Here is a 13,329-nt window from a genome sequence, read left to right on the forward strand (position 1 = left end):
CCATCTGGTGGTGGTGTTGTCTATTCCACCTTTTTCTAGCTTACCAAGGAGTAGGTTGTGGTCTACTTTATCAAATGCCTTATTGAAGTCTAAGTATACTACGTCCACAGCATTTTGCTGGTCTACTAGTTTAGTTACTTTATGTGTCCCCCTCAACCAATGAATGACTGTCTGAGGGTAGTCACGGTGAATAAAGATCCAACAGCATCTCTTTCCTGTCTTCTCACTTCATGGTTGGTCTGGAATGGTCCAAGCCACCACTTCACAGCAAAGCAGAGATCATCCTCTAAACAACCTTTTCTTCCAGATTCTAGGAGGTGAAAATTGACTTAGCATAATTGTTGACCCATCTACAATATTATGCCTTTGTTAGGTAAGGCTGGCTGAGAACTATGGATTGGTTGGAAGTAACAAGTTGGTATTAAAACTAATATTTATTTATGTATCACCCAGGAACTCAAACTGGGAATTCAATGTCAATTCAATTCTTCCACAATACCTACTGGGCTTCAGAGACAAGCTGCATTCAATTCTGGAGTCAATTTACCCACCAAAATTAGTAGCATCTGACATCCCACTTTCTCTTTAAATTAAAAGCCATCGTTCCTAAATATGACCAGATGTGCACTTCCGTGGGAAAATACCTTTGGATTTAAATTTTTTTTGACTGGATTTATTATTTCTGTCTATATAGCAGATGAGGGACTCTTTTGCAGCATCACCTTTCAGCCCATATAATGCAATTAAGACTTTTGCAAGAAACAGAAAAGCACTAAGCAATATACTTTGCAGCTGGCTGTTACAGCAAACATGAATAGGTCAAGAACTGTACCACGCTCACCATTCACATACAGTGAGGCGGATGTGTGTAAGTAAGAGTATAAAATTATGCGAATTTCAAGGTTTTTCTACACACTTCTTTCCGTTGCAAAAGCTGTGCGCCTTAAGAACCGGAACTGAATGGGTCACGGAACTTCCTAATAATCCAATTCGGGTTTGAAACAAGATCTTCGAAATAATAAGTCCAACTTTGCGCCTACGTAACGCGTGAAGTGCTCCAGATTTGAAGGTTACAGTGTTGCGTTCCAACGTGTCGACTTCCAACGGGGTTTCGACAAACTGCACGGAAAACAAGATACTTTTAGTCTTATCAAAAGTATTACCTTTTATATAAGATCTGGGTAGGAGGGTGGGGGGGCTACCAACCCAGCCCTCCAATATTCTGCAGCGCTGACCTTCCCCAACCGGGGGAGCGCCTCATGCATAGGCCAGAACGTTTGGACGCAACCACCGTGGAAAGAGAAGGTGCCTCTCTCAGTCCCCGATCTGGGAAATGAAACAATCCAGCATGGCCCCGCCCACTCCCCGCCAAACCCGGAAGTGGTGCCCGCCCGGGGGAGCGGCGTGCGTGAGCGTGTTCTTGCTGCTCCATGGGGGCGTTGAGTGGGGCTGGCGCGATGGGAGCGGCTGTGGCGGCCTTTTACGTGACAGCTGCGCCCCACTCCGCGCTCGGGGGAGATTCTGGTAAAGTATCAAGATCCGGCCTCATGTCCTGCCTGTTTTTTCGCGGATATCCCCCGCCCCTAAGTTGTACTGCATGTTTTTGCATATTCTAATTTATGATAATAATGCAACCCATTGGTTGGAAACCCAAATCGGCTTTTGTGATGCATCTGTTCTAGCAATGAGGTAGTTTGGGATTTTTTTTTAAAAAAAAATAGCACTTGACTTGTTTAAAAAAATAAACATGGATTACTTTTGTAGCAGAATTTTAATCTTTTGGGATACAGTGGACCCATGTTGTGGATTGGGGAGAATCTGAAAATTCAGTTGTCCTTTCTTTCGGATAATCAGCACGTGAAGTTTTTTTACGGGGATGAAATGAAATGTGGACCTCCATGCATTTAATAACTGTCCAAACTTAAATGCTTTGAGTAGATAACTTGGGAGTTATATGAATAAAATGGAAGTGGGGGGAAGTATATTGAAAAGTTTAAATTTCAGCATGTCAGATTTGTGGTGATCTGTTCCTGTAGTCCTAGATGGCATCACACATTAGATTTACATTTGTGCCACTCAATGTTTCTGGGACACGATAATAAAATACCAGAAAAGACTCTGTTTATTTATTGGATGCAGACTTCATGAATGTGATGCAAAAGGAAATTCATTCTTCTTCTTAAACAGCTACGCACAGGGTGCTGCTTTTCCTCTGATGGAGATACAGATGTTTAAAATCATAAAAATATGATTCTGCTATTTATCCCCTACACACAAATGTTATTGTTGTGCACATAGCAGCATCTGGAATGCACCCAAAACAAGTTTTTTATTGGGGAGTATGCAAAAATATTGATTGATATTTGCAGTCCAACCATTCTGTGACATCTGTGGACTATCTTAATGAATAATAATAATACTCGCATGGCAAGATTATAATGGAAAAACCTTCCAGTGTGAGCCAATCTAATGCAAATAAGATGAAGCAGTGGTGGTATTATTAAATAGTTGTGTGTGATTATTAGAATGATGCTTGACTGGCATACTTCTGAAAATGCTCTGGGTGAGAGAGTGCAATTTGCTTATAATATGATAGTGATTTCCCCACAATAGTTGAGAGATTAAGATGTTTCTTTAGGATTGGAGAGACATGGGTTCAAGTCTGTTCTTAGTCGTGGAAGTTCTCTGGTTGACTTCAGGCTAGTTGCTGTGTCTCATCCTACCCGACACTAACCCTAGACACAGAACTTGTGGGGGGGGGGTGAGGAAGAGGAAGGAATGTTATATATGGCATGTTGAGAGCTATACTGAGAAAAAGTAGGATATAATTCAAGGGAGGGAGGAGGGAGGGAAGGAGGGAGGGAGGGAGGGAGGGAGGAAGGAAGGAAGGAAGGAAGGAAGGAAGGAAGGAAGGAAGGAAGGAAGGAAGGAAAGGAAGGGAGGCAGGGAGGGAGGAAGGGAAAGGAAAGGAATCTCTTCTCATAGAGTTTTTCTGTCTACACCATTCACCATTGTCCTTTGCTTGTTGTCTTTTAAATGAGCTGGAATCCAGTTTAAGCCACCATGAAGGATGAGAACATCCAGAGGGCTTTGTTATAGCAGGCTAGACTACCAAACAAGGAAGCTAACTCAGACAAAATGATTAAAAAGCAGCAGAATAACATCAGCAAAATTAAAAATCAATTTGCCCATTGTTCGGAATTAAAAAATAGATTTGTATAGCAGTGGTTAAAATACTGTAAAAGAAAAGCAATACAAAATTGGAAACTCTAGCAAAGTTGTCTCCCACCCTTAATTCTAAGTAGCAGCATTCATTTAAAAGGAGATTTATTTTTTTAAAAAAAATAGCATATTAAAGATTAATGACATTTTCAAGAAACATAGGAATAGGTATTAAGTGGTGCAGCAATTGGAATTAATTCTTTCATACAGCATCCTCCAGATATGTTGCAGAACCTTTCCCCAATTTTCTGGTATGCTTTTGGAGGGTGTACAAGCTGTTGTAGAGGAAGAAAAAGCCCTTTTCCATTAGCAGCATCTGTTTTGTTCGTGGCTAGGGACATGCGGACTGTTAAATATAATCTTATGAGTAAATCTGTATTGAACATGAAAAGGAATATGACTCAGGAAATGCTCTGTAGAGCTTTGACAGTTTTAAGCTAGGGACAGGCAAGCTGCTACGCTCCAGATATTTTGGACACAAATCCCATAATCTCTAACCAGCATGACCAATGGTCGGGGGGGGGGGGAATGGATATGTGTCCTCCAGATCTTTTTGTTTATATGCCCTATATACCCCTATGTGTTTGAAGGTGTTCTCTCCTTGAAAAGCTTTCCAATCAAGACCCATAAAAAAGAGCTGGAATCTTGCGAGTTGTCTCTTAATTTGCAAGCAGGATGTGCAGCAAAACATACAGGTTACTTATAAGTAGGCTATCTTTCTTGTTATAGAATTGATAATATAATGATAATAATGTACCTTTACCAAGGCACAGCACAAAATAAGCAACCCCTCCCCAAATAATGACAAATTGCTCCAATAAAATTTGCTTAGAACTCTGTAAGCAAATATTATCGTTCCAGCAGTATACTTAAAACAGTTGCCTGGGATAAGACTGAGTGTTTCTACATCCATAATTATTTAAAATGGGTGTTAATCTGGACCTGGCAGTGAAATAAGAGTAGATTAGAACAACCAAGACCTACATGAACCTGCTAATCAAATAAAAAAGGTCTTTAACTCTCTATTAAATGCCGTCAGATCTCCCCAAAGGGAAAGGGAGTTGATCCCAGTTTTATGGGGCCAGATCCCTCAAGAAATTGAAGGTGTGCATCTCTACATATGACTCAATATGCAAATTTTATGCAATTGAAATCCTCTTTTATGCCTCTCTTCCCTGTTACTTAACAGTGTAGAAATAGCACTGTATTTTGATTCTTCCCCTGAGCCAATGAAGTAGATTATGATGTTTTGGCTGTGTCTGAGGAGTTACTGATTGATTGTACCAATCCTGCATAACCGTAAAGACCAGAATAATCCTAATAGAGAAAAGTCCTGAAGAACCGCATTGCCTGGTTCCTTCAACAACAGAACAGATTTGGTCTAGAGAAGGGAAAAAAGGACTTGGAGAGAGGGCAGCTGCTGTCTAAAATATTAACACCATGGGAAGTTTTGATATATTATGGGACATTAGACACTAGATGAATTATCAGGCAGGCTGAGCAAGGACATTGGCATTTAAGCCTGTCAACCTGATTTCAAGAAATAATGTAAAGGGGTCAGGGCTGTGGTGGAAAAACTGACAATGACCAGAGAGATCCAATAAAACTGGTGTATTAAGCTAGCAGAAGAATACCATGACCAGCCAAGGCAGGAGTCCTGATGTTAGAGAGCATTGATCCTATATAGGTTCTGTCACATTAGATTATATTCTAAAGGTATTGTAAAGTAATTGCAGTGCTTTTTTTTGTGAAAAATAAAAAAATAAAAAAAAGGTGCCGGAACTCACACACGTCATACAACCTGCCTTGCCTACCCTATAAGGTTCCATCCCAAAAAGGTGCCGGAACTCCGTTCTGGGCGTTCTATGACAAAAAAAGCCCTGAGTAATTGAATACTTATTTTGCAATTATCAAGGCAAGGAAGTAGATGGTGTCATCTTTGGAACATGGGGCTTCTTGCTTAGAGAAGAGGAATCACAACATATAGGCAATAACTTATCAAAGGCACTGATCAAGTTAAATTAGGCTTTTATGCGGTGAGTCTCCATATTCTATAAACATGGGAAACCCTGAACGAGATTATCACTTTTATCCTTGAGTAAATCGGCACAAGTGGAAAACATTTGACATACATCTCAAAGCCTCCTTTATACACACAGAGGATAATACGTAGCAAAAAATGGGGTTTTTGCTAGTATAAAGATGGCAGTTTAACCTTGCTTATATATGAAGTGAGAAGGCTGCATAGCACAGCAAGCAATTTTATTTCAGTCTTCTAAATTCTTACAAAATTATTGTAGGGGGCTGGACTAGAAGACCTCCAAAATACCTTCCAACCTTATTCTTCTATGTTCTATTGCTTCTAATGCTACCATAGGACCTGCCTGCGTTATTACTTTTTTCCTGCTCATAGTTTATCTGTGACTGAATATTTTATCTGTTTCAAATTTCTGACCTTCTTCAATGGATAATTCTTATCAGAAGTTCATGGATTTTATGTTAGCTTGCCTGAGTAATTTATAAATAGTTAATATAGCTGCCCTAAATGGTTGCCTATAGAGTGAAACCTGATCTCTAATCCCTAAAATATTTTTCTATACAGGAAAACCTCTGGGCTCTGTGTAGGCTACACATGATTTTACACAATTAAAATGGAATATGTATATACTGTAGAGCAGAGGTCTCCAACCTTTCCAGACTTGAGGACCGGAAGGAAGGAGAGCAGCTTCAAAATTGGTGTGCATGCATGTGCACGGGGCCATGAGCACTAGCAGTTCATGCATGTGGCATGCGCTGGTGCTCTGCGCATGCACAAGCAGCCATGAACCTCCCACAGCGGCTAGCGGCCCATTCACACATGCACAAACGGGTCACGCAAACCACCTGGGCTAGTGGCGCATGCACAAATGGGGCTGTGGGTGCTTGGTGAGGGGGGGAAATGCACGCCCATGCGAGCGCGCACCAGCCAGCCATTTCTGTGGCCTGCTGGTCAAGAGCCCACGGTCTAGGACCGGGCGGCGGACCATAGATTGGGGACCCCTGCTGTAGAGAGTTGCACCCAGTAGTTTTCCTCTTTTCTTTGGAAAAATACTCAGCTCCCCAGAAATCATTGACTGGGGGGTGGGGGGGGGAGGAGAATGGGATAGGAAAATACTTCATTAGTTTGCCTTCTGAGCATTTTGCAACGTGTCCCATTCTCAGTGATGGTCATTTTAAAAGAATGACCACATATTGATATCATATGATTTCATATTCCCTTTAAAAGTTTCTATGCTCTTGAACCAATTTGGTACTGAATTTAATCTGACTTCATTGTCTTTTTGTATCTATTTGTGACCTATCCCAGTTCAGAGAGCAATGTGATCTATTTTATTTCATTATTTATGAATCAAATTGATATAGAAACTCATTTTGCGGAAAGTGACTCTGGTGATGCACAACAGTCACCCATGATCTGTGTGTGAACTCTGCATTTACTTGTGATTTTTTTTTCTTCCAGTATTTTAAATATATATAAGATAAGATAACCTTTATTGTCATTTTTTTTACTGTGGGCATAACGGCACACATCAAAAATGAAATTTAGTTGCCTGCTCTCAAAGTGAAACACATACATGACACACCCAAACATACTGTATACAACATATGTACAGACCCACACCCCTACATATACATAACAAATAAATATGAAATACTGTCCATCTTGAATATATAACGGAAGGAGGAAGCTTGAGAGTTTACAAGGTTAATGCTGTATGGAATGAAACTATGGCTGAATCTGTTACAGCTAATGCTTTACTTCACATTGCAATTTACTTATTTCCCCTGTATTTTCATTATGCTTCTTATATGTTGCTTCAAGTTTTTTAAATAAGAAATGGAAGTAAAGAAATAGAGCAAACAATAATAAAACAACTTTGAAAGTTGGGCATCTGCCATGGCATGAACTTGTTAAGTAGCATTAGGCATAACGCAGCCTCCTGCCTTCAGCTTCTGAGCTGTGAAATGGGGCTAGGAAACTAGGTTCTGCAAGGGGCCATGCTCCATCCCCACAGGATTCATTTGGTAGAGTTGATGCAACATGATCTGCTCTGCAAAGCAGAGGGAGGGGGGGTGTTCATCTGAAGCTTGGTCTTTAAGCTGGCTTCTAGAGGTACCTGGAAACCACTTGGATTGGAAGGGTGGGTGTTGCACCTTCCCTGCTTTGCAATTTTGTTTTGTTCAAAGCCTCATTGAAGTGAAGGGTCCCTTTGAATCTCCCAATAGTATAGTACTTCTGAGAAAAAAATGGTGAACTGAAGATGGCTCCACAAAAAGTAGATCTGATGACTGCAGTGGAATGAAAAATGGCTCTTTAGTAATTCCTCCCCAGACAAGGAGAGGACTTGAAATAGCCCATAAATTCTCCATATGGTTGCTTCTTGTAAGAAGATCTCAAGGCAGCAGTCTCCAACAGGTTTAAAGCTCTGGAAGATGAGGGAATAACCATCTTGTCAGTAGTCAGTGTTGTAGTCAGTGCCTTTGAAAGGACTTTCTTTTTTAATTGGTTTTGGAAATGGATTGACAGGTTTTACAGCATCAGTTGAGTTTCCTTCAATCCTTAGCAATAGGAGTATTAACTACAAGTTTAAGAATTTAAGAGGGTTTTTTGATGGGGGGGATAAACAAAAAGGGGTGAATAAAACTTTGATTTTAGGAAGTTAGAAACGGACTAAGGATGCAGATAAATTTGAAATGAGATTTTGGAATTCATTATAAAAAATCATTCCCATGGGAAAATGTTTTTGTTTAGATTTTTCTTTTTAAAAACATAAATAGATAAGACTTTAAAAATGGGACACTAGAGGTAACTAGAAGGAACTAAAAATTACAATTAAAGGAGAAGAACATGCAAACTTAATTTATAATTACAAAATGAAGCAAAACATTTTAACATTGGACATATTGGAGAGTATGCCTTTTTGAACAATGGTTCCAGAAGTTATTGTATGCCTTTATAGCTAGACTGTGCCTAAAAATGTTATGGAAGAGGAACAAGTTCTATCTGACATGATTGAGACTGAGCTGAAAGGTGATTTAAAAATAACAGGCTACAAAAATGACATATGAAAAGATGTTATTTGGACATGCAAAAGAAACTGGCTGATGTTTAAGTAATAAAAAAGATTATACAAACAACATACCAAGAGTGTGACTTGGATAATTTTTTTCTGTTGGATTCACAAAAGAGGTTTGTTAAAGTTTCAAAGAATTTTGTGAGAAGGAACAAAGAAGAAATGAAAAGAAATCTATGACATTACTTGATGACACTAAAAATGAAGACTGTTAGAAGTAAAAGGAAGGAATATAAAACTGGTTTATTTGATCAAATAAACCAGTTTTATATTCCTTCCTTTTACTTCTAATAGTCTTCATTTTTAGTGTCATCAAGTAATGTCATAGATTTCTTGCCTAAAATACACATTTTGTTATCTCTGGTAATCCTTAATGGACTTTTGCTGACATCAGGATTGAAATGATGAGGCTTTATGGATGAGTTTATGGATGAAGGATGGGGTATAGGAAAAATAGATCATATGTTGAATTTTAAAAGACAGTGATAAATTACTAAAATTATTTGCACTTGAAGATGGGAAGTTATTTCTTTATATATCTCTTTTTCTTTATTGTTCTTTTTCTTTTCTATTTCTATTTCTTTTTCCTTTTTTTCTTTTTTCCACCTTTTCCTTTTTTTTAGTATTAGTTTTTATTATTGTAAGGACAATTCTTGATAAAATTACTATAAAAGATATCTCCCAGCAGTATGACTGATATGTCTTTGTATAAGTAGGTTGCAATTAGCGCCTGTTCAAATGTAGTTAGTCCTTGCTTAGCGACCTCAATTGGGACCGTCAATTTCATTGCTAAGGGATGTAGTCACCAAAGGAAATATCATGTGTCTGACATACTTACAACATCACTTTGCATTTGGTCGTTTAACAAGTCATTGTTAATCAAAACATTAGGTGACTATAACTCACAGTTGTATTGCTGGCTTCTTCACTCTGGTTGTTTGAAGCTGGTTGGAAGTCTATAAATGGCAACCACATGATCTTGGGATGCTGCAAAGATCACAAATGCCTGCTGGTTGCAAAGCTGTGGCTCACACCCTTTGGAATAGTCTTCACCCTCAGGTGAGATCTGCCCCCACCCTCAGGGCCTTCCAAAAGAGCTTGAAATCTTGGCTTTGTCAATTGGGTTGTGGCCTCGACGGAGGCATCCCATTTTGGAGGTGGCTTGTAGACTAGTACAAGATCTCGCTTTCACTCGGTCTATATATTAGCTTTTTACCCATTTTAATATTAATTTTTAATGTTTTAGCTTTTAACGTCTAATGTTTTACTCCTATAATTGTTTTATTCTGCTATTTATGGTTATTGTAAACTACCCTGAGTTGCTTGGCAGAGAGATGGGCAGCATAAATGTTTAATAAATAAATAAGTCTTGGTCACATGACTATTGGGATGTTGCAACAGTCCTAAGTGTGAGGACTGGACACAAGGTTACTTTTTCAGTGCTGTCATAACTTCAGATAGTCACTAAACAAGGAAATTGTTAAGCAAGGTCTTCTTGTAATGCAATATTCAGTTTAGTGTGATTGTAAATTGATACCAAGTTGCATTTAATCAAAGCCAAAATTCACTTAATTCAATGCTAGTACCTGCACAGTTGAGGCTAGTGCATATAGAGTTGCAGTTTCTATCTGCAAAATGGAGAAAAAGAAGATCCCATCAAAAGAAAACAGTACAAGTTTTAAAACTTATTATGTTCAACCAAAAAGTTGATGATATTGAACTCTATGATCATGGTCATAGCAGTGCTAAAATAGGACTAGATGTTGGAATGCCTAAATATATAGAAGATTGTTTTTTGCTCTCTATAACTATTCTACGACTTTGTTAACCATACATTTAAATTTTATGTTCTTTGTAGAATAGAATAGAATAGAATAGAATAGAATAGAATAGAATATTGGGCAAGTGTGATTAAACATACAAGGAATTTGTCTCTAGTGCATAAGCTCTCAGTGTACATGCAAAACAAAAAAGTAATAATCATAACGAAGGATAATCATAATGATATGAATAGAAAAGGTAGTGAAACAGATGAGAAAGATAAAAGTGATATAGCCTTACTACATGGGTAATAGACTTGACAGAATGTGGAAAAAGAAGTGTTTATTATAACATTTCATTAGTATACATATAACAATTTAAGTTAAAAAAATTCAGTGCCCATTTCCATTGAACTGAAACCAGTTATCATATTTTCCATAGAAATGTCACTTCGAATAGCACAAATTCAAATAATGTGACCATTTTGTATAATTTATGAACTGTATTAATTGAGAACAATTAATAAAGATTGCAAAAATTATCCCTGAATCTTTGGATTCAGTCCTTAAGGATAACAATTTTGTTGTTTTGTGTGGAAACATCAAATTTTGAAAAAAATCTGCTATTTTGGTTAGGCTTTTCTTTAAAAAAAAAAACAACCCACAGAGAGAAGAGTAAATGGCCCTCAAAGGAGGGGAAAAACTCTGTCTCTCCCCGGAAGTTCTTTGCAAAAATGTAACCAAATTTACCTTGGACCATCTGACTTGCATGTTTTGAAGATGCAGTATGCTGAAGAGGATATTAATGAAGCTGAACTGTAACACGTTTGTATTATGTTTGTTTGTTTTTCAAAATGATCAGTGGAAAATTCAGTAGGGCTGCTGATGAGTAAAAGCCTGAAGGCTGGGGAAATTGTAACAGTATAAAATTTGCAAGGTACTTGGGAATAAATATATATCCTTAGTAGGATAATTGTCCTGTTCTAAAATAGAAGTCCACACTGATTTAAAAAAAAACAGTATCAAGAATCCATATACATAGTCGAAGGCTGAGCTGTGAAATCAAATTTTCTCTGTTATTTTGTCTTTTTCATGTGGCCTCTGTCCTTAATTACTCCAAATTTAAAGAATGATGTTGATGTTGTTGTTTTTTGTTGTTGTTATTCATCATTAACAGCTACAACTCACCTTCGCTTTTCTGCTGGTAGGAGAGTCAAGAAAACACGACAAAAGAATACTTTGTGCATTGACATCAGAGGGGAAAGAAAATACTCCTGGAAAATTTCATGCTGCTAAATCTCCACAGATTTACACTTTTATGCAGTCAAATTAATGCAAAACCCCCAACGTAAGGGTTTGCAGTTTGAAAATTTGGGAGGAGTGTCATTCCATAATAGTAATTATTGGTTTTATATTATTTTTTCACAGGGGAACTGATCACAGCTGCCTATGAGCTTGGAGTGAGTATTAGTTGTATTGTTTAATCAATGCTCTCATTAACAGTTTTAGGAATTAAGGAAGTTTAATTAAGCATGGAGTTAAAGTAGATTAATATATTTTCAAACCACAGTTTTTCTAACTTATAAGTATGGCACACGACAATTTACTCCAAGTTTTAAATCCAATTAAACTAAATTATAAAGTAAAGGCTTTACTGTATATACAGTAGCTGGCTTATTATCAATCCAAATTTTGTATAAGCTGGAGAGAATAAAAATAAATCGGGTTAACAATTTTAATAAGTTTTATTATTCAATAAACTTTATTAAGGCGCATGATCCCCTTTAGGCAAAACCTTAAGGACTGTCATCATGGTGGTAATCCGATAGCAGTGTGGTCTTTCAACTTGCTAACCAATAAAATAGTTCAGCATCTGTTTTTTCCCTCTTTTCTCTCTTTTATAATTGTATAATAAAAAGAAACCCAGCATTTTGAATGGCCGGAATACATGCTGAATCCAGACTTCAAGCCATTTAGGGGATAATAGTAATACATGTCTTCACTTTTTAAAGTGATCTGCTCTATCTATATTTTGTGCATCCACATACGTTAAGGCAAATGTTTTGCTGTATTTAAAGTTAGCACTTACAGAAGAGTGTGTTTGTGTATGAGAGAGAGAAAGGGGGGGAGGAAGGGAGGGGGAGGGAGGAAGGGGGAGGGAGGGAGAAGAGTAGCTTTTTAAGGCATAGTACTCTAACTGTTTATGATTAAGCTAATAAGAAAGCCATTTCTCCATTAAATGGCCATTGTGACATCTCAAAACAGAAGTCTTTTGTTGTTCACAGGTTGCTCATCCTCCGGGCTACCCCCTCTTCACTCTTCTGGCTAAACTGGCCATTGAGCTTTTTCCCTGTGGTTCTGCTGCATATCGCGTTAATCTCTTCTGCGCATTGTTGGGGGCAGCTGCAGCATCGCTTTTGTTTTATACAGTTGTCAGGTACAGTAGATCCCTCTCTCTCTCTCTCTCTCTCTCTCTCTCTCTCTCTCTCTCTCTCTCTCTCTCTCTATCTATCTATCTATATATATATATATATATATATATATATTCATATTCTGCAGATTATCATCTTTATGATAAATAAAATCTACCGAGTGAAATATCTTCAAGGTATACTAGAAAGGATATTTTTCTGTGATATAATATTGCAATTAGATGTAAAAGTTCATAATAATTTGATGGCTTTCGCATCTAGTGGGCCATTAAACTAGTTGCTCCTACGGCATTGGCTCCAGACTATTAATTGATTCAACTGCCTACCGTTTACAGAATTTCAGTTGGCCATTTAACATTGAACTTACTGGAAAAAAAGAAAAAGAAAAAAAATACAAAACACCCAGAGCACAAAACTGCCAAACTAATTTATTTCAGGAGAGTGATAACATTGTTCTCTCTTATTATCATACATCAGTGACCAGGTTTATCTAACCAGAAGTAACAAAGTTTGTCATTAAAGAAAGATGCAGATGGCTTTAAAATATTAAACAATACAAGTGTCAACTGTACTGACAAACTGTTTAATTGTTAGTATTACAAAATGGAGGCAGATGCCTCTTGATGATCTTTATTCTGTCTATTTTACCTGTGTTGGGTACCATAAGCAAGAAATAGTGCCGATTGAACTTCACGGAATTAAAGAATTGTGGTGTGAAAAGAAAACCATATATTGCAACTATGTAGCTGTGTGAGCAGGATTGTTGGACATTGTTAACAAAATCTGCCTTTTTCTGCATTG

The 13,329-nt window shown here is 37.7% G+C and overlaps 1 protein-coding gene and 1 long non-coding RNA gene across 2 annotated transcripts in view; one reads left to right on the forward strand and one right to left on the reverse strand.

The window, feature by feature from the left end:
- Positions 1-415: 415 nt before the first annotated feature.
- On the reverse strand, positions 416-1,358 carry LOC120297209. Its single transcript, XR_005553727.1, has 2 exons — positions 1,236-1,358; positions 416-1,119 (listed from the first exon to the last, which is right to left on the reverse strand). It is a non-coding gene; the product is annotated as an uncharacterized LOC120297209 (long non-coding RNA).
- A 27-nt stretch (positions 1,359-1,385) lies between these two features.
- Positions 1,386-13,329, forward strand: part of TMEM260 (transmembrane protein 260) — a 46,129-nt gene continuing 34,185 nt past the window's right edge. Inside the window, exons 1-3 of the mRNA XM_039319569.1 lie at positions 1,386-1,524; positions 11,525-11,556; positions 12,382-12,533. Coding sequence (XP_039175503.1) covers positions 1,431-1,524; positions 11,525-11,556; positions 12,382-12,533 — 278 coding nt within the window. The 5' untranslated portion in view covers positions 1,386-1,430. The remainder of the gene's footprint in view (positions 1,525-11,524; positions 11,557-12,381; positions 12,534-13,329) is intronic.

The sequence above is a fragment of the Crotalus tigris genome, unplaced genomic scaffold (assembly GCF_016545835.1).
Source record: "Crotalus tigris isolate CLP2741 ecotype Arizona unplaced genomic scaffold, ASM1654583v1 scf7180000023599.357617, whole genome shotgun sequence".
In the NCBI taxonomy this organism is placed as follows: Eukaryota; Metazoa; Chordata; class Lepidosauria; order Squamata; family Viperidae; genus Crotalus; species Crotalus tigris.